We start from the raw sequence: 18,716 nt of genomic DNA, 5'->3' as shown, positions 1-18,716 counted from the left end.
TCTGAGCAGTGTCCAAAACTCCCCTCTGGGGCCAAGAGAGCCAGTCAGGATGCTGGTGAAGAGCATGCTGGGAAACTCCCACAAGGAGCCCGCATCGATATAATCAGGTCTGGTGGAAATTAAAAGCTATTAGGAACAGGGCCGGATTTATCTTTATATCCAATAACATGCATTGTAATGGTGATCATGCAGATGGGAAATTAAACCACATCTCGGCTTCACCGGAGGCCTTAATTTTTATTTATGTTTGTGCACGGCCCTTGGCCCTCTTCCCCCCTACCCCACCCACTCTGGAGAGCCGGTTCTCCTTGTCAAGACCAAGGCCCCCAGGAGAGAAGTAAAGGGTAGGAGTCTGCCAAATCATAGGTGAGAGGTTCTGGGCTCCTACATCTTTAAGTAGCCCAATGGAAGGAAGAGGACCAGCTTGGAGGAGGGGGAAAGGCAGGGGGAGAAAGGGGCTCGTGTAGTAGGTAGCTCTGGGGAAAGTACCATTTTGGGAAACGTTGCATGTTAGTCTCTCCAGCCTCTCCCTGGGGAAAGCACAGTCAAAAAGCTGCTTAGAGTTTCAGCAGGGAGGCTCCTCTGCCCCTCCCCAGTGTGGACAGCTGGGAAGGCTGGCCTGGGAACAAATACCCAACTCACGGAGCTGTTTTAGGCACCAAGCCTTTAATTCCTTCCAAACCCCCTCAGAGAGAGGCGTTGAAGGGCAGGCTCCTCATTCGCCGGGGCCCACGCTCACCCCCTCGGGTCCCCGCCTCACAGGGCATCTGCTTTCCCCCTGGTGATGTGTCCTGGGGCCCTGAGTAACCCGCAAGGCCTCCCATTCCTCCCCCTGCTCACCAGCACCTGCCCCTGTTGGCCCCGTGGTCTGTGGAGGATCTGAACCCAGACCTGCACATCCAGAGATCAAAGTCAACACTTTCTCTTTGCTCCAGAAGCTGACCCTAAGGCGTCAGGGGAAAATAAAGGGCTCCTTGATCCTTCCGTAACCATTAAATCTTCCCCCACTGTGAGAAGCTGCTATCCAGCCTCCCAGACAACATGCACACTGGGTACAGGGTGAGATGGATGGCAGAGAATCCTATTTTTATGGGGGAAAAAAAAAAAACAATAAACAATTTGCATTTTCCAAAATTAAAGCAGGCAGCATGGCGGCCCACGTTCTGGCCTCTCATCCAGAGCCCGGAGGAAGCAAAACTCCAGTCTCTGGTTCTCTCACATTCCTCCAGGAACGTGTCAGTTGGATTCATGTGCTTTGGGAAGTCTGTCCCTGGATGAACACCATAGCTGTAGAAGGATCTAGAATGATTATGGATGGAGGTTGGAGTGGGGGAGGAAAATTCTCCAAGGCTAAAGGAAAGAGAGGGGTGCTAAAGAGCCAAAGTTGACCAGAGCCCTGCAGATTAGCGTCAAGCCCGCTTCCCTGATAATTATGCCCTTTGGGGCCACCAGCCGTGTCTTTACATCAAAGACAGCCCTGAAGCACCGACTACAAGGGTCGCCTTGGGGAAGCTCCCTGCCTCCAGCTCCTAGGCACAGGAGCCAGGTAAACCCGCCTTCTCTCCCATCTGAGCTAGACTTCGTACCTCCCTGCACCCACTGCGCTCACCCTTACATCAGTGCTGTTCCCACATTCCTTCAGAACTGTTCCAACCATCCATCCATACTCCCCTGGAGCACTGACTGAGCATCTGCCCTGCACGTGCAAAGGGGTGTGCCAGAAGCCAGAGACGTGTGGATGAAAACCAGCCAGCTCCCATCCTGGGAAATTCAGTCTAACGGGGGACATGGAGCCTGTGATGTAGTAAAAAGGGATACACCATCATCATCATCACAGCCACAGCTGTCCTAGGTGTAAGGCAGAGTTCAGAATGTTTCCGAACAGATTAACTTCTCGAACCCTATAAAGTAGGTCAGTCATTATCCCTATTTTATTACAGTTGGGGAAACTGAGGCACTCTGGGGCCAGTGACCTGCCCAGCTGGTCAAGCAGTGGGCTGGGTCTCAACCCAGACAGTCTGGTGCCAGCGTTCAGGTGCTTCCTCACTGCCCCCACCTCAACCCCACAAAGCCTTCCCTAAAACCCAATGTTGACCTTCTTCCCCTCCCTGAGGTCAAGGCCATCCTTATCTAGAGCACACATTTAAAGCCTTGGAGTCACGCTCTGCTGGACAAATTTGTATGGTGCAGGGAGGCAGTTCTGTGTGGGGGGAGTGCACAGGTTGGAGGAAGAGACCCGAGTTCCAGCCCTGGCCCCCTGCTTAATAGATCCATTACCCAGAAGAAGTGACTTAACTCCTGGGAACCTCAGTTTCCTCTTCTCTAAAGTGGAGGGAAAAAATACACGTCCGGATTTTTATAAGGACAAAATGAGATCAAACATGGAAGTTTCTTAGCCACTGCCTGGCATACAGTAAGCACTCTGATAATAATCATTGTTATTTAATACTACTACCAATAATTAATGATATTTTAATGAGTATAACTCTGAGTCCATAAACTCAAGTGTGTAAGAAATACCACATTTATGTTCTTCAAAGTGCCTTCAGTCTGACTCAGTTGGATAAGTGGGACCTTCAGTCTTCATTACTGGGGCTTCCCCCAGAGATGTGCCAAGGCCTGGGATCTCTCCCAACCCGGTTGTCCCTCCCTGCATGATCGCTTTGGGTTTTGGCTGTGCACCTAATGCCTCCTCTGGATGCAGAACACTGGCCCCCATCCCAGACCGCGTGGAGCCTCACACAGCCACCCATTGTGGGGACCAACCGCTTTGCCCAGCTGCACCCACTAAGCAGCCTACAGTCCCATTCCCCATCCCCGGGATTCGTTTGTCTCCCATTTGTTCCTTGTCCTCAGAGGCTCTCTTTCCCAGCCAGGACACCCATCCCAACCTTTCCTATTAGCCTATGGTTTTACAAAAGGCAGGAAGAGCAGCTGTCTTTTAGTAGATCTGGATTCCCGTCCTGCTAGGAGCTCTGAGGCCAGGAGACATAACGGCCTGGCCATCTGCTTGGAACTGAGAAGAAAAAGGTACCAGGGGCAAAACACAAATTAACGTCTCCAGAAGAGTAGCCTGTGGTGTTGGCTATAAATAAGCCGAAGTATGGACTCTTCTAGCTAGGTTGTCGGAACCGTGGAAAGAGCTTTAAAAACACTGATCACAGTTCTCCCCCAGAGATACTGATTTGGGGTCAGTCCCAAGCACCAGTGTTTTTCAAAGAGCTCCCCGGGGACTCAGGGTGTAGCAGGATTAAGAACCTGGGCTTTACAGGTGTGACACATTGATGTCTGCCTCCCCCGGCTAACCCGGAAACCTGGCAGCTGGAATCATTCCGTCTCACCAACGATGGGACATCGGGGCTGCACGGGCTCTCAGCACCTGGCCAAGTTCCCCTGTTTCACAGAAAGGGAAAACCAAGGTCCTCCACAGAGAAATGAAGAAAAAACAGGAGAGTCCACACCTGATGCTGGGATGAAGGCAGTCACGTCGGAGCCATGGGGGGAGAAAACCCTCTATTTTGTAGCGAGAGGCCAAGAGGTATTTTGAGGACTCAAGGTCCTCTCTTAAGGTTTCCAGACCTGACCTCCAGTTGTAGGGAAAGGGAACGAGTAACAGAAGGCTGGCTCTAACAAGGCGAGCCTACGACATGGTACCAACCTCATCCCCCAATACCAGGCAAGGGCGAGGCCCACTAGAATCCTAATGGGATCTTCAACCAACTTCAAGAGAAAAAAAAAAAGACTCTTGTACACATGAAACTCAGGTCTGGTCCGGTGCTCAAGCTCTAGTCATTCCACGCGGGAACACGGACAACCGCCAGCTCCGGGCTCCCCTCCCCCACTTTGAAGCCCTTCACTTTAAAGGGGTTTCCAGCCTTACCTCCCACTGCAAAGAGCAAGGGCAAGCAAAGACCCAGGAGCCAGAAAGATGGGGGTCCCACTCTTTAGGGGGAGTAGGATCCATCCTCTATCTGATGGGACATCGGCACGCCCAGCAGAGGCCCCCAGCACCTGGGTTTCACTGACCGGCACAGACGTACCACATACCAAGACGAGACCAGAGACGCTTTGGGGCCAAAGCGTCACAGAACCCTGAGAATGAATCAGTCACCGGAACCAACCTCAAGAGCTCAGCTCAACAACCAGCTCAGCACCTCTGCTCCATCTCTCCCCCCGCCCCGCAGCACCCCTGCCTGCCGCGGCCCCACAGGGCTCCTTACCTGGGATGATGGAGACCGTGTCCTTCTCCCAGGACACAACGCTAACATATTCCTGCACTGAAGAGGGGATGAGGCACTTGAAGACGGCCACGTTGCCACGCATTGACCTTTGATCCTCCACCCGAACGGTGTAGGGTTCCCTGAAAACTGCAGAGAGATGAGGGGTGAGAAAAGTGGGTGTCACAAGACTGTGACACAGTGGGGGCCCAAGAAGGGAACAGAGAGCCACCTCAGGTCCCTCGGCAGCCCCAGGCCTCGCCCCCCAACACCACCTCCCCCACCTCCCATTTAACTAGCCCAGACGTTCCTGCCGTGATCTTACTCCTGCCTGAGCAACCTCCTCCCTGCTCCCTCAGAAACGTCCAGTCTCCCCTGCAAGGCCGTGAGTCCATCTTCGAACCTTTGTGATTTCAGTATTTAATAAACCATTGGATTGGAGGGGTCTGGGGTAGCACCTAATTCCAACATTGGGATCTCATCCAGCAAGAGGGTATGTAGGTAACAAGGAAATGTGATAGGATTCCTCTAAGGAAACCACACTTGATTTCCTACATTATTCCTGGGCCCGTGGGGCCAACAGCTGGAGCACGGTGACCATCATTTGCCAAAAATAGGAACTGTGACACATGATTCAACCACAGACTTTTGTGCCACATCAATGTGAAAGGTGGCCTGGGGAAAATATCGTTGACACATGGAACTTTCTGGAAGGGCTTGGTGGTTTATAAGGAGAATGGAAGAGAATATTTAAAACTGTGATTGACTGAAAATGGACAGTCTCCAAAATTCTCTGAAACAAAGTATCCTTATTGTTTCCTCCGATCTCCTGACACTGCCTGCAGCCTGACCCCCAGGCTTGCCCCTGCTTCCAAAACGCAGCACATACAGTGGAGGCCCCCTGCCTCAGTCCCAGGGCTGGTTTCAAGGGGCACAGTCACCTGCCTCCCCCGTCTACAAGTCGGGTCCGGTGGGTGGGCTGGCTGGGCCTTGCAGGTGGGGCCCAAGGGCCATCCTCGGCCTCTGCCTCTGCCTTGTCCTCTCTGCTTGGCCTCTTCTGGGGCTCACTCCATCCTCCCGCCCCTCCTCTGCCAAGCAGCGCTGGTGCATCCAGATCCCCACTGCCTCCCGACCTTGTCCCTCAGCAGGCACCTGGGCAGCGTGCCCTCCTGCTCTCCCGGCCACGGTTGCCAGGGTGATGTTCAGGGCCCCGCGGCCCTCTGGCTGTGCACCTGCAGCCCCTCTGGCTTCATAAAGAGACGCTTAATTGGCTGTGTCTCTAGTCTGGCCAGCCCTGCCCAGCCTCCTCAGGCCTTTCTTCTTCCCCTGCTTCTGGGTGACGTGCCGGGGAAGAGATACAGCTGGAGGGGGGGCGGGGGGGACAGAGAAAAGGGAGAGGAGAGAAGAGCCGCTTTGCCTGTTCTTTGGGGCAGTGGTCTGGCCTTCCATGGGTGTGAGCGGGGCACAGCCAGGGATGTGAGGGGAGCAGGCAGGAGGCCAAGGGGGAGTAAACACAGGAGGAAAGCAAAGTGAAAGAGTAAAAAAAACTGGGGTTTGGGGGAGCACCCCCTGGAGAGTCCCAGCGAGCCAGCAGAGACCAGAGGTGAGGAACAGGCCAGCAGCCCCTGCCTCCTCCTCTGAGTGCTGCATGACCCTGCTGGTTGGCCTTCAGAGCCTCAGTTTCCTCATCTGTAAAAGGACACAACAATGGTGATAGCAGCGTGTCGAAGGCCTGGCCCAGGGAAGCACCACAGAAAGGTTGCTCACCGTTCCAGTGACACCTCTGACCCACGGGCCATGGGCCCTTAGCCAAGCCATGTACCCTCTCCTCGTCTCAGTCCCTCACTTTTAAGAAACACTTTATGGGATTATTGTGAAAACTGCGTCCTAACCCAGTGACAGGCACGTAACAGGAAATAGGATGTTACTTCCTCTTAGCCCAATCCTCCAGGCGCTGGAGGCCAGGGCTACACCAAATGCCGGCCTTGGGCCTCCCAGCTCAGCACCTGGTGGTGTGAGGGGAGCAGAGCGAAGGAACTAGTCCTGAAAAGAAGTTCCACGGGAAGCCCCAGGAGATACCCTGGAGTTGGTCCTGGGTTCCAAGAGCTCACATCTCCCCTCAAAGCAAGCCAACAGGAAGAAGACTAGCTCTTTAATTAAGAGCGTCCGCCCCATTTCACCCCTGTATACACCCATTCCTAGCTACTTGGAACCTCAGAGGCACTCCCGAGGCAGAAGGACCCTGGAAGTCAGAGAACTTGCAGGATCCGTCGCTTGGCAGGCGGGTTGGGAGGCCTTCCCAGGAGCCTACTCTTCTCCCCCGACACACTCACCAGGAAAGATGACACCCCAGAGCCCGGCACCATCACAGTGGGCTAGCTAAAATGCTACCCGTCCTCTCCCACCCAGAAAAGCTCTACTAAGGAAACTGTTCTCCAAACTTCAGTGTTTCATTACGATTTAAGGCACACCTTGGAAATGATGACAACACACCAGTGTTTCGTGACATCCTCATTAAGAGAAGCTGATCTAAGCCATTCCCTGAACTCCAGACCTAGCCCAGAAAAATGAGGTTTTCTATTTTCTCTAAAGACAATAGCTGAGATACCCCTACTTCCTGGCCTCTGTCGGCCCTTCCGAAGACCAAAATGCTTCACTGCTCAAATTTTCCATCATGAATTTTACCTAAATGCCTGTTCTCAGGAGGCAGAGTCTACTCAAAGATCCATCAACAGCGGAATGGATAAATAAACACGGTAGAGTCGAACAATAGAACACCACACAGCCATGACAATGAACGACCCCATTCAACAAGGCACAGCAGCAGGGGCAAATCCCACAAACACAATAGTGTACAGAGGATTCAAGAAAATACCTGCTGTAGGACTCCATTTATATAAAGTACAAAAATAGGCAAACACCTGTATTGTAAGAAGTCAGGACAATGGTTTCCCCCAGGGGAATGGTGACAGAAAAGACCATGAAGGGGGCTTCTGACGTGCTGATCTTGTGTGTCTTGATCTGGATATTAAAGCTGGTGAAAATTCACCAAGCGATCTACTTACGATATGCGCCCTTTTCTTTAGATGTTTCAATAAAAGGGTGTTTAAAAGAAAGAAACTCAACTGGGTGTGTTTTCCTAGAATCGAGCCCTGAAATGAACCCGGGACTGAAAGGAGCGCTGTCTCGGTTAACCGTCGCAAGGAGCAATGACTGGGACAGGTACCGGTCTCAGCTTCCCGGAGGAGAAAGTATAGACGCGGAGAAGTGTTTTCTTTGACTAAGGCCATGCAGTAAACCGGGAGCTAAGATTCCAAAAGGCTCAAAAACTCTCCCTGAGAGGCGGACTTCTGCAACGCCACCCCCTCAGCAAGGCACCCATGTCTCCCCAGGAGGGGGGCTCTGCCTGTCCCCCATCACCACCCTCCGGACGGAGCCCCCCACCACCACCCCGCAGGGAGCAGGTGGCCGGCCCCTTACCTGCTTTGACGCGGATGTTGGGGCTCCGGATCTTGCCGGCCGCATTCTCCGCGGTGCAGAAGTAGTCATTGTCGTGGATAAAGCTATTGAAGGCGGAGGGGGAGAAGGGGTAGAGCTGCAGCGTCCCGTTGGCGTGGACATGCCGGATGTGCGGCACGTCGTAGATGTCGTCCCCCGTGGCCAGGTACCATCGAAGGGCCGCACTGGGGGAGCCCGCAGCCGGGCAGGGCACTACCACCCCCACGGAGCTGGAAAAGGTCACCTGCTGCAAGGAGTCATTTACAAAGTAGAGGCTGGTGCCAACATCTTCAGGGCGAGCTGCGGGAAAGGGGAGAGGACGGGCTGATTATCTGCGTTTTGGTAATAACCTCCCAGGCCCCTGAGGCGTGCGCCCACCCCCATTCATGTTTCAAACACCAGTCACCCAGGAAGCATCCCCTAAGTGCCAACTACACCCCAGCCACTGGCATGGTAGATAGGAGACAGTTCCTGTCCCACAGAAGCTTCCAGTCTCGCAGGAGAGTGGCAAAAGGTAAAGACATCCCCCTTTCCATGCCAAGCCAAGCCAAGCCCACGGAGAAGAGATTGGCCATCGCTCTTCTAGGTCAAAGGGTCCGAAGCCATGATCCACTATTGGCCTCCACTGTTGACATGAGGAGAGACGCTGAAATTGCTTGGATCATAAGCCTTTATTGAGCACCTGCTACACGGCAGGCAGGTTCACACCATGACCTCCATCCATCCACACAACCCTGAGAAGAGCTGGCATCACCTCTCTTTTTTTTTAATCATCCCCTTCTATAGGCTGAGAGTAGTTAGGTGACATGCCAGAGATCGCACAGCTAATAAGCTACAGAACAGACATTTGAACCCAGGGGCGCCTGGGTGGCTCAGTGGGTTAAGCCTCTGCCTTCGGCTCAGGTCATGATCCCGGGGCCCTGGGATCGAGCCTTGCATCAGGCTCTCTGCTCAGCGGGGAGCCTGCTTCCCTTCCTCTCTTTCTGCCTGCCTCTCTGCCTACTCGTGACCTCTGTCTGTCAAATAAATAAATTTTTAAAATCTTGAAAAAAAAATGTGAACCCATCCCTCTTAGGGAGGGTCTTCGTGCACTTCCTATCACACACAGGGAAAAGGCGAAGGGTCTCGGGACGGTGCTGTAAGAGGAAGGGGGATGCTTGCTTGGGGCAGAGAAAAGGACAGGAGATGCTGAGAGGGTCTCCCACCACGGAGGCCGTTCTGGGAAAGGCCGAGCGCCCGAGGGCCGAATGAGGACCAGCGCTCCGGTGGGTGGATAAGATCTGGGCAGGAAGCAAGAGGCCCACCCAGGTTCTCAACCTGGCCCCGAAATGGACCAACTGTGGTGACACTTCCCTCTCTGATCCTCCGCTCCTTCGCTTATAAAATGCTGGGGGTGGCGGGGGGGCGGTTGCGGTGGATGGGGCTGCAAAGACCTCATGCATCTGACTGTCTGACGGGTTCCCATTACAGCGCCCCGTCACGCGGGAGAACTTGCTCAGTCCGCAGCCGCCTGACGGGGGCAGGGCCACCTGACCCCGAGGACAGCTGTCTGCAGCCCTCACGCTGGCACGTGGCCTCCATCTCTCCCACCTGATGGCCCACAGCCCTGAATAGTGGAATCCGATCCTTCCTCCCTGCTAAGGAGCCACCTTAACAAGGGCCACCTTGGAACAATGAGTGGGGACAGCCCCGGAGAAGAGAGGGCCCAGTCCCAGGTCTCCAGCTGCAAGCCCCTCCCCTGAGGTCTCCAGCTGCAAGCCCCTCCCCTGCACCCGGAAGACCAAGGAGCAAACAGACCACTCCGCTGCTTACTTAAAGAACGTTGCAGGGGACCCAACTTGACCTCAATTTCCACAACTTTATGAGGAGGAGGAGGGCCTGCATCCAGACTGTATTAATATTCTTGGCTTAACTCTGAGCCGAGCCTCCAGGGGGAATATACCGGGCAGCTCGTTGAGGGAGGCGATTAAGCCTCATTGGTCAGAGCAATTCACATCATCTCATAAAGAGCTCCGATGAAGCCATTAGCAGCAGTGCTGGAAAACACACTCGTGGGCTCCTTGCTGGGGTGTTGGGGCATCCTCCCGACAGCACCGCACCCTCCAGACACCGCACCCCTAGCGGCTGCAAGGCCCTTGGGGAGGCCGTGGTCTAACCTTTCCCTCCTCCTCCTCACACTCCCTCCCCTGGCGAAAGCCCCACTGTTGGTGGGTGAGGGGACCCACAGAAGCTCAGAAACATGCCTCACCCCCAGTGGCTAGGGTACTGTCCAAGATCATGCAATCACAGCATTGCAAAGGTCCGCAAAGAAGGCTTAGAAAGACTTCCCTTAGCACCCAAATTTGCCAGGCTCCCTTTCCACGGGCCTGCTCCCTTTCTGGGAGATCTCCTTAGCGAGATTCCTTCAACAAGCATCTGAGAAGCATCTTCTACAGGCCAGGCATTGTCGTAAGCACTTGACTTATGGGGCTTCTCTCAACATTCCAACAATCCTGTGTGGTAGGTACTGCTGTGTCATCCCAGGCTACGCATGAGGGAGGTATGGCCCTGGGAAATCAAAGCAACTTACCCAAGACCACACAGCCGCTGAGTGAGGGCTCTGGGATGCAGACACGGGAAATCTGAGCCCCAAGTCTGTCTTCTGTACAAGTAGATGATTGCAATAATAAAAAGGTGGATTTCACCTTCCTCAAACACCACCTACAACCAACATCCACATTTGGATGGCCAAGTACAAGATTAATACACCTGCACTCATAGATACACACACACTCCTTGTGGGAGGGGCCATCGTTGAAGTCGACATTTCAGACAATGCTTAGCCTGTGGGAGCAGGGACATCACTCTGGGGTTCTGGATGCTTCCTGAGACAACCTAGTTAATCAGACACTCTCCGTGGCAGCTTTATGGATTAGGGGAGCCAAAATCCATCACGGGACAGAAGGACTCTACATTGTGCCTGAAAAATGGACTTGGGAAGCTGAGAAAGGTTTCTGACAGAGAGGAATTCTAGAATTATCGGATTCAAGTACAGGGTAAGAAAATGTTTATGCTATAGCCCTCAGTAATAATAACGCCGTCAGCAATTAGAACCACCACCACAGCTTTCGCTGTTAACTGTAGGTCAGGCTCAGAGCTAGACCCATTACAGATATTATCTCACTTAATCTTCATGGCTCCCTAGGGGATGGTATTAATGTTATTTTGACCTCACGGATAAGGAAATTAAGACTCAAAGTTAACTATCTTCTCCAAAGAAATACGGTGTCCATGCCAGAGCTGGGACTGGAGCCCAGCGTGCCCTTACTTGAGGGCCCAGGGACAGAGCTGCTCTACTGTGTGAACCACACTGAAGACAAACCACAGAATCTGGTTTCCCAGGCTGGGTACCTCTCCCCATCCTTCCCTTCATCTCAACTCCACCCCTAACACAGTCCTAGTTTCCAGCTCTCCCTGCTGGAAATCTGCACCATGCGCCCCGCCTGCGAGCCTGCCCCTTTCCCAAGACCCCCTCTGCTCCCACCAGGAGCCCCAGCCGCAATGAGAGCAGCCTTCCTGCACTCTGAGCCTTGGATCCTGCCAGAGCCAAGGACACGGGGTTCTCAACAACTACAAATGGGTAGATTTAATTGATGAATGGACCGGGACTGTCCAGCCACCTGTCAGGGCTGATGAAACGGCAGATTGATAGCAAAAGGTGAGTAGCCTCATATTTCTCTCACCTCGGGATGTGAGCTGCTGTCTTCTGAGTCTGGGGGAGCAGGGGAGGATGAGACAAAACATTCATTTCTGCTTAGGGCTCTGACAGTGCATTGCCATTATGAAACATCACCCTCAGGTGTAAAACAATAGCGTCCCGCACTTACCGCAGGCCCATACTTTACCACCACAAGACACCTGTCAGCCCAGAATGCAGACGCCCTCTAATAAACATTAATTTAGCCTCATCCCACCTGCCAGGTGATAGGCATGAACAAATCTATAAAAGGGAAACTGAGGCACTGACCACCCAGTAGCCCAAATCTCTGCCTCGTGCCAAGAGGAAGGTTGTTGGCCCAAGGGGCACCCGTGAGTCGCCGCAGCAGCCATGCATCACCCAGCCATGAAAGGGGGAGTAGTGAGGGCCTCACTCCAGCCTTTATGGGGGTAGGGGGTTCCCCTCCTTCTCAGGTCCCTGTTTGAACCTTCAGAGCAGGGACAAAGCTTCAGCAAGCTCTCAGAGCAGCACAGAAGTGGGGTACAATTGACAGAGCCCTGGTAGGCGTCTGGTGAACTGCTTTCTCTCCCGGAGCTCACCCCGGACCTGCTGTGTGACCTCAGGCAAGCCACCAGCCTTTCTAAGCCTCCATGTCCTCAGTCAAAAAGACAGGGACTGCACCATCTTACCTGCCCTCCAGGACTGCAAAGCAGGGAAAAGAAAATGTGGAAGAATTTGGTTCCCCACAGAGAGGATGTGTGACTAAGAGGGACAGGACTGCTATTTGCATGCCCGCGACCTCCAAGCGGTCCAGGGTGCCCACGGTTCCTGCAAAGGTAACCAGGGCACAGCACCACCCTGCAAACCTGCAGAACTCAAGACCCTCTTCCACTCCTACTTCCTCTCAGCTGACTCCCGCACCCTTCCAGACTCCCTTCCCCAGGTCCCTTTGGGCGCCGAGGGACCGGAAAAGTCCTATTCTTTCCTATTCATGCCCAGCAGAACCACAGCCATGGGTGGGAGACACCACCTTCCAGGAGCTGGTAAAGGAGATGGCCTTTAAAGGAGAATAGGGATGGTTAGCCCCGAGCCCTGGGGGATGTGCATGGAAAGTACCAGTTCTGAGATGCCCTCTTGAGGGGATATGCAAGTTAGTCTGCAGCTAGGGGACAGGGCTGGGCATGGGGGAGCTCCAGCTGAGCCTGGAAGGAAGATCTAAACAAGGGCACTCCCAACAGAGAGACCAGCCTGAACAAGGCCTCTGTGGCAGCCAGTAGGCCGCATGTTTGGGGGACCCCACAGAAACCTTCCAGGCGGGAGTGCCGGCTGGGCTTGGGGAGAAGAGGCAGAAACAGCTGGATTGGCATGTTGGCCCCTCTGCGGTAGAAGGCAACGGCAGTGCAGTTTGCAGGCTTGGTAACTGGGTTCCTGCAGGTTCTTGTGCCTAACCCTGGGCCTAACTTCATCTTGACCTTATACTTATTTCCCTGAAGGCTTGGTGGCTTAGCTAACGGTACAAGTTCTCCAAAGAGAGGAGACTCACATTGATTGAGCCCCCGCTACGTGCCTGGCACTGGGCTTGCTTGCATGCTTCCAGAACATTCTCTCACGTAACCCTCACACAAAGGTCTAAGGTGGTCCTGTTAGTCTCATTTTATCAGTAAAGAAAAAGAGGCTCATGGGGAGACTGTACAACTCGAAGGAGGAGGAGCCATCCTTCAGTCAAGGTCTATCGGGTCCCCAGCCTGAGTGTTTTCTGTCTAAATGCTGGAGAGTTCAAAGTTTGGGGCCTTAGGAGGGCCTCCAACTTCTTCTCTGGAAGCCAGTCCCAGTTTGAAAACCACGTCCTCACACAGGAAACTCCTACCTCCCCCTCAAATCTCAGCGGCTCCCCCCACCGCCCCCCTGCCCAGCTCTTTCCTCTCTGCAGACAGAAGCAGGCATATTTACAGAGAGAAAGAGAGGAGGGGGGAACACTTCATAAATAAAGAGAGAGACATTCAGATCAACAGCAAAGCTTCTTCTGGTCAAAGGGGGAAATGGATTTTTAATAGAAAATGGAAGTTATGGGCTTGGATGTGATGTGACAGACGCCCAGACTTAAACCCATTTAATCTTCTCTGCCGTTTAACGTGGAACACCGCCCCGATGCCGTGTTTCAGAAAACAGGCTCCAAATCGCTGGGAGATTAGAAGCGTAGAAATAGCAGCGCAATATTTTTAAACCAGAAATCGCCCCGAGGCATTTGGGCTGCCCCCAGGGTCACCACAGAAACCTAAATATCCATCACATCAACTCCAGCGCTGGCCCTCCCGCCGTCTGGCCATCCAGATTAGCTGGGCAAAGGGAACTTGACACCCTATGTATTGGACACCCATGGGCCCACACCCTGCTGGCCTGGGCTGGGCTGGGGGTGTCTGGCCCACTGGGGCTTCCTCCCAGGTGGACACGGAAGTACCCCCATGTCATCATGCCTAGTCATCACCAATGACAACCCAAGGGAACTGAAATATTAACACCTCGCCGCCTCCACTGGGAGAAGTGAGTCATTTTGTTCTCTTCCTTTACAATATTTACTCATCTCATTCACTGGACTTTTCAACCAGGAGCATTTGTCAGGGCTGGACCTGCAACCCGCCCCCCAGAGATGGGCAAGAGCCGGCAAGGGGGTGTCCACGCCTGCACATAGCAAGTGGGTCCCAGGGCCACAAGGGCAGGGGAAGCAGGCAGGACTGTGAGCTCCCATCCCCGTCACCACTCTATCCCCTGGGCCTCCCGGCTCCCGGCACTTTGCACAGTGGTTCAAGGCCAAGACTCTGGAGCCAGGCTCCCTGGGTTTGATCCAGGCTCTGTCACTTTTAAGCAAGATAACCTCACCTCTGCGTGCCTTAGTTTCCCCATCCATCAAATGGGGGTGACCTCAAGGATTGTTAGGTTGGATGCATTCATGTAAAGGACATTTTCTGGAATCTGAGTGCCTAGCAACACGTATGTATTTGTTGCTATTATTAGGAATATTATCTTAACAGGCAAGTGGTTATTTGTGGAGCAAATATCCCACCGCAAATACTTACCTCTCACCTACCGCACTAGCGACAGCTACTAAAGACAGTTCTCGGACGTCATGATGTATGATCAGCTGGAGGGCTGGTTAAAAATGCAGATCCTTACCTAACAGGTTCACGGAGGGCCTGGAAACTATTTCTGATGCATGTGGTCCTCTGTCTACAAGTCAGAGTAACGCTCCCTAGAGAGAAGAAGATTGGCCACCCCAGACTTCCATATCACCTTTTCCAACAATAGCCCGTTTTCAAGGGCTTGGAGGACGGGGGCCTTAGCACCATGTTAATTAACTTAATTCGGTGATGGAGTTAATAAAATAATAGTGGTGTGATCAATAGCAACAAAATATTGCTGGCCACACGCTGCTGCCCCCAGGCCTCACACAGAGTTGTTTTTTTTTTTTTTTTTTTTTTTTTTTTTTATGCGGATCTGGCCTGGTGAGTTTCTGGGGTTAATTTGCCAAGTTCATTACCACGCTGCATTTGCATACAAAGGTTTTCACACAAGATAGATTATTTGCCCTCACTCTGTTTGTATCCCACAGTTGGAAAAACTGGGTCCAGAGGGAATCCACCAATGGGACCTCAGCACAACCGGGTCAGGACCCAGGAGACAGGGTCTGGTTCCTTCATCAGAAAACCTGCTTCCTGTGTGTTCACACCTTTGAGACATCCTGAGGCTAGACCCTGGGGAGGAGAGGGGCGAGTCTCCCCAGAGGGTGTCAGAGCATTTACAGGCCCTCTGAGTTGGAACTTGCCCCAGGGCAAGACTGAGCAGCCCAGACCAAGTCCCATGCTTCCCCCAAACCTAGCACATCTGCCCCACCGCTTACCATCACCATTTCTCTGTAACATTATCTTGTGCCAAGCACTGTGAGCAGCCCTTGCCTGGCACTACAGTCAATTTAACCCCTACAACCACCTCTAAGGTAGCTACTGCCCAGACCCCATTTTACAGATAAGGAAACAGGAGGTTAGTTGGTGGAATGAACCTGGGTGTTATACGCATATGAGGAATCAGTCAATTCTACCTCTGAAACTGAAAGAAACAAAAGAAGGAAGGAAGGAGAGAAGAAAAGAAAACGATATTAGGTCAAGTAATCTCGGTGTGTTCACACACTAGCCATAGCTGCATTTCTCAATGAGCACATCACATTCTGGACTCAGACTGTCTCCAGGGTGTGCACACACCATGACGGGGGTTTTTCTGGTGAAGGAGAGAAGTTCGGGGTATGACATTTCTTATGTACTTGGGACTGTCCCAGTCTTCCAACATCTCATCCCTGGGACACCCTCCCACAGTTGAACACCAGCAACCCCTACCCTAGTCCTGGAGGTGACCAGAAAGTCTCTGTCTGCAAATCCCCCTAGGGAAGCAGTCCTATCCCAATGAGCAGGACGGCTCCAAATGCCCAAGTCCTCCACCTCCCCAAAACCCAGAGGGATTTTTTGGTTTTGTTTTTAACAATTCTCAGCATAAACATAGTTCCTATAACTGGCAACCAGAAACCTGTAAGACCCAGTAAAGATCAGTCATCCTTCCACCTACAAGGCCCCTCACCACCGGCTCCAGGAGTTATGAGCCAACAGCTGACAGCCGAACAGACTCTTTAATCTCCTAGCCCCTGGCCGACAGGCCCTGGGAGGAGAAGGCCCCTCACCGCCAGAAGGTCTTTCTAGGGAGGCGGCTCAGACAGCACAGTTGTCCCTAGAGAGTCCTTGATTTAGATTGTTAACGCTTGAGGGACTTAAGAGATTATTTTGTCCAATCTCCTTCATTTACAGATGGGGAGCCTGAGGCCCAGAGGGGCACAGGAATTCACCCCAGGTACACAGCTTGCCAGTCCCCACTCAGTCTCTACTGCTCTTAGAATTCTGGCCACCCTGCCTGTAGAGCCCAACAAAGCAGGAATGGGGGGGGGCACTCGTGGGGAAAGGCCAAGACATTAATGGGGGAGCAGGAGAGCAAGCAGGGGAGCTGGGTGCCTGCAGAAGTGGCCTCCGTGACAGACATCTGTCTGCAGATGGTCACAGCATTGTCAAGCGGAAGAGGGCTTCACCGGTATCCCTTGGCCTAAAAGGCAGAACCAGGGCCCAGGAGCAGAAGGCCAAGACCTAGACTGCTTGGTGGATTCGGAGGATGAGCTCTGTGATAGTCAGAACTGTGTGGCCAGAACAGGCTGCCTTCAGAGGAAGGTGTTTTCTGTGCCCGGAAGCGCCAGAGCAGAAGAATGAGGGGACAGCTTGTGTCCTCAAAGGTGCCTTCCAACCTGGAGGACTTCTACCCGTGACAGTCATCAGATCTCTCCCTCACACCCCAAAAACAGGTCCTGAGACCTGAGACCCATAGACCCCATGGCTCAGGGGGGCCATCCCAGAAGCAAAGTGATCACAACCCTGACTTGGCCACGTTCTCAGGGTCTCGATTCTGGTGCTGGCTGTTACCTCAGATGAGGTCACACAGGTAGGACTTGCTCTTCCCAAAAGGGACTGGGGATTCCCAGCAATGAGAATCACCTTTGCAGACTATGTCCAGAGGACTATGGGATAACCCCGCATCCTTGGACCTGGGGAGCCAGCAGAGGTAGGCGCTCCCCCCGCCGCCACCGCCCCCTGGGGCCACAGGGGCAACTACAGGCCAAGTCAGCTCCAAGAGGACAACTGCCAGCCTGTCTGGACCTCATCTGCCGTTGCCCACGTTGTTATACATGCGGGGCCCAGGAGCAGGGAGACAGCCACACACAGCTGGGAGACTTTGGTTGTTCCTGTCTGATGAAGTGACAGTAATTATACCTCACATTTCAGCAAAGGATTTATAAGGCTAGAAGGGTTTTACTGTGGCTTTTACATGTGTGTTCACAGGTTGCCCTGTTTGGTTTACAACGCGTTGTCACACGACGCACAATGATAGGCTCCTTATCCTTCTTACACACACATAATAGCAGGTGCCCCGTGGAACAGTCAGGGTGCCATTATTTCCCCCACTTTACAGATGATGAAATAGAGGTATAGGAACTCTTAGGTAACTTGCTGAAATCAGGCTGAGCTTTGCCATGTGGGCCCACAACCTTCTTTCCAACACATACACATACACGCACACGCATAATGGATATGCAACCCCAGCATTTGAATAACCCTGTTCCTAATGAAGATGGTGGTGACCTTGGAAACTGTCACTGTAGGCATGAGGGAGAGCAAGGGCACGGGGGAAGTGGGTCTGAACGGATGGGGGGAGTAGCAGCTGGATGGCAGGGGTGGTACCCTGAGGCTAATGCAGCACAAACATCTGTTAAGCAGGGCACACAGGCTGTTGTGCCCCCAAGCCACTCTGGCAGTCGTGGACCCAGAGACCACATGCTGACATGGGCAGCACTTGACCTCTGGGTCCTATGTTGCTTCACTCTGGCTGACTGGGTCATAAAGGGAGAAGTGGTTCCAGGGACCCCCAAGGTCATGGGCTACCAGGGGTGTTCTCTATACACAAAACTACCTGCAAAAAGCAAGGCTCATCCTAGCAGAGAGAGACACAGAAATCTATCCAGCTACAAGGGATGGGGCTCACCCTGCATAGCCCATTTATACAGGTGTCATGGCATTAAATCCAAGATAGTGCTTATTCTGTCCAACTATGGTAGAGATTCACAACCAAGCCTGGCCTTCCTTTGGCAGGTGTGCAACTAGCCTCTGCCTCCCCCTCATAGCCAGGTCCAGAGCCAACCTTTGCCCTCATCTCTTTTCCACTGGTGGCTTAGCTATAGCTGGGGAAAGGGAGTGTGTTGGGTTCCCCAGGGACACAGCTATCTCGCTGAGAAGGGGTCCTGCAGGTTCCCGGGTGAGGTGGCAGAAGGAAGCAGCGATGTCCCCTGTCCCGGCCACCCCACAGTCTTACTGCTATAGGTCTAAGTCAGTTGGTTTGGCCAAAACTGCAGCTGATTGATTCAACTACTCAGGACAGGACTTGATGATCTATTCAGAGGTAAGGGCAGAGGGAGGTGGGAGCAGTGCAGGAAAAAAGAAGAGGTCTATCATTTATTGAGTACCAACTACATTCTCGCTACCTTATGTGTGCTATTGCCCTTAACCCCAATTAATAGCTGGAGAAAGGCTCAGAGAGACCCAAAGTCACGTATCTAGTAAGTGCGGAGCTGGGATATGAATGGAGGGTTTGCTTTGACTCTGAATTTCCACACCAGCGAATTGCCACCTTTTTTCTCTTTACAACCCCAATATATAAAAAGCTCG

The 18,716-nt window shown here is 53.0% G+C and overlaps 1 protein-coding gene across 1 annotated transcript in view; it reads right to left on the bottom strand.

Moving 5' to 3' along the window:
* The window catches only part of DSCAML1 (DS cell adhesion molecule like 1), a 338,141-nt gene that overhangs the window by 314,414 nt on the left and 5,011 nt on the right, over positions 1 to 18,716 (bottom strand). Inside the window, exons 2-3 of the mRNA XM_045080488.1 lie at positions 7,698 to 8,015; positions 4,221 to 4,367 (exon numbers count right to left, since the gene is read on the bottom strand). Coding sequence (XP_044936423.1) covers positions 4,221 to 4,367; positions 7,698 to 8,015 — 465 coding nt within the window. The remainder of the gene's footprint in view (positions 1 to 4,220; positions 4,368 to 7,697; positions 8,016 to 18,716) is intronic.

This window comes from Mustela putorius, unplaced genomic scaffold (assembly GCF_011764305.1).
Source record: "Mustela putorius furo isolate JIRA1106 unplaced genomic scaffold, ASM1176430v1.1 tig00000460_pilon_pilon_pilon, whole genome shotgun sequence".
Taxonomy (NCBI): domain Eukaryota; kingdom Metazoa; phylum Chordata; class Mammalia; order Carnivora; family Mustelidae; genus Mustela; species Mustela putorius.
This window is presented reverse-complemented; position numbering and strand designations above follow the sequence as displayed.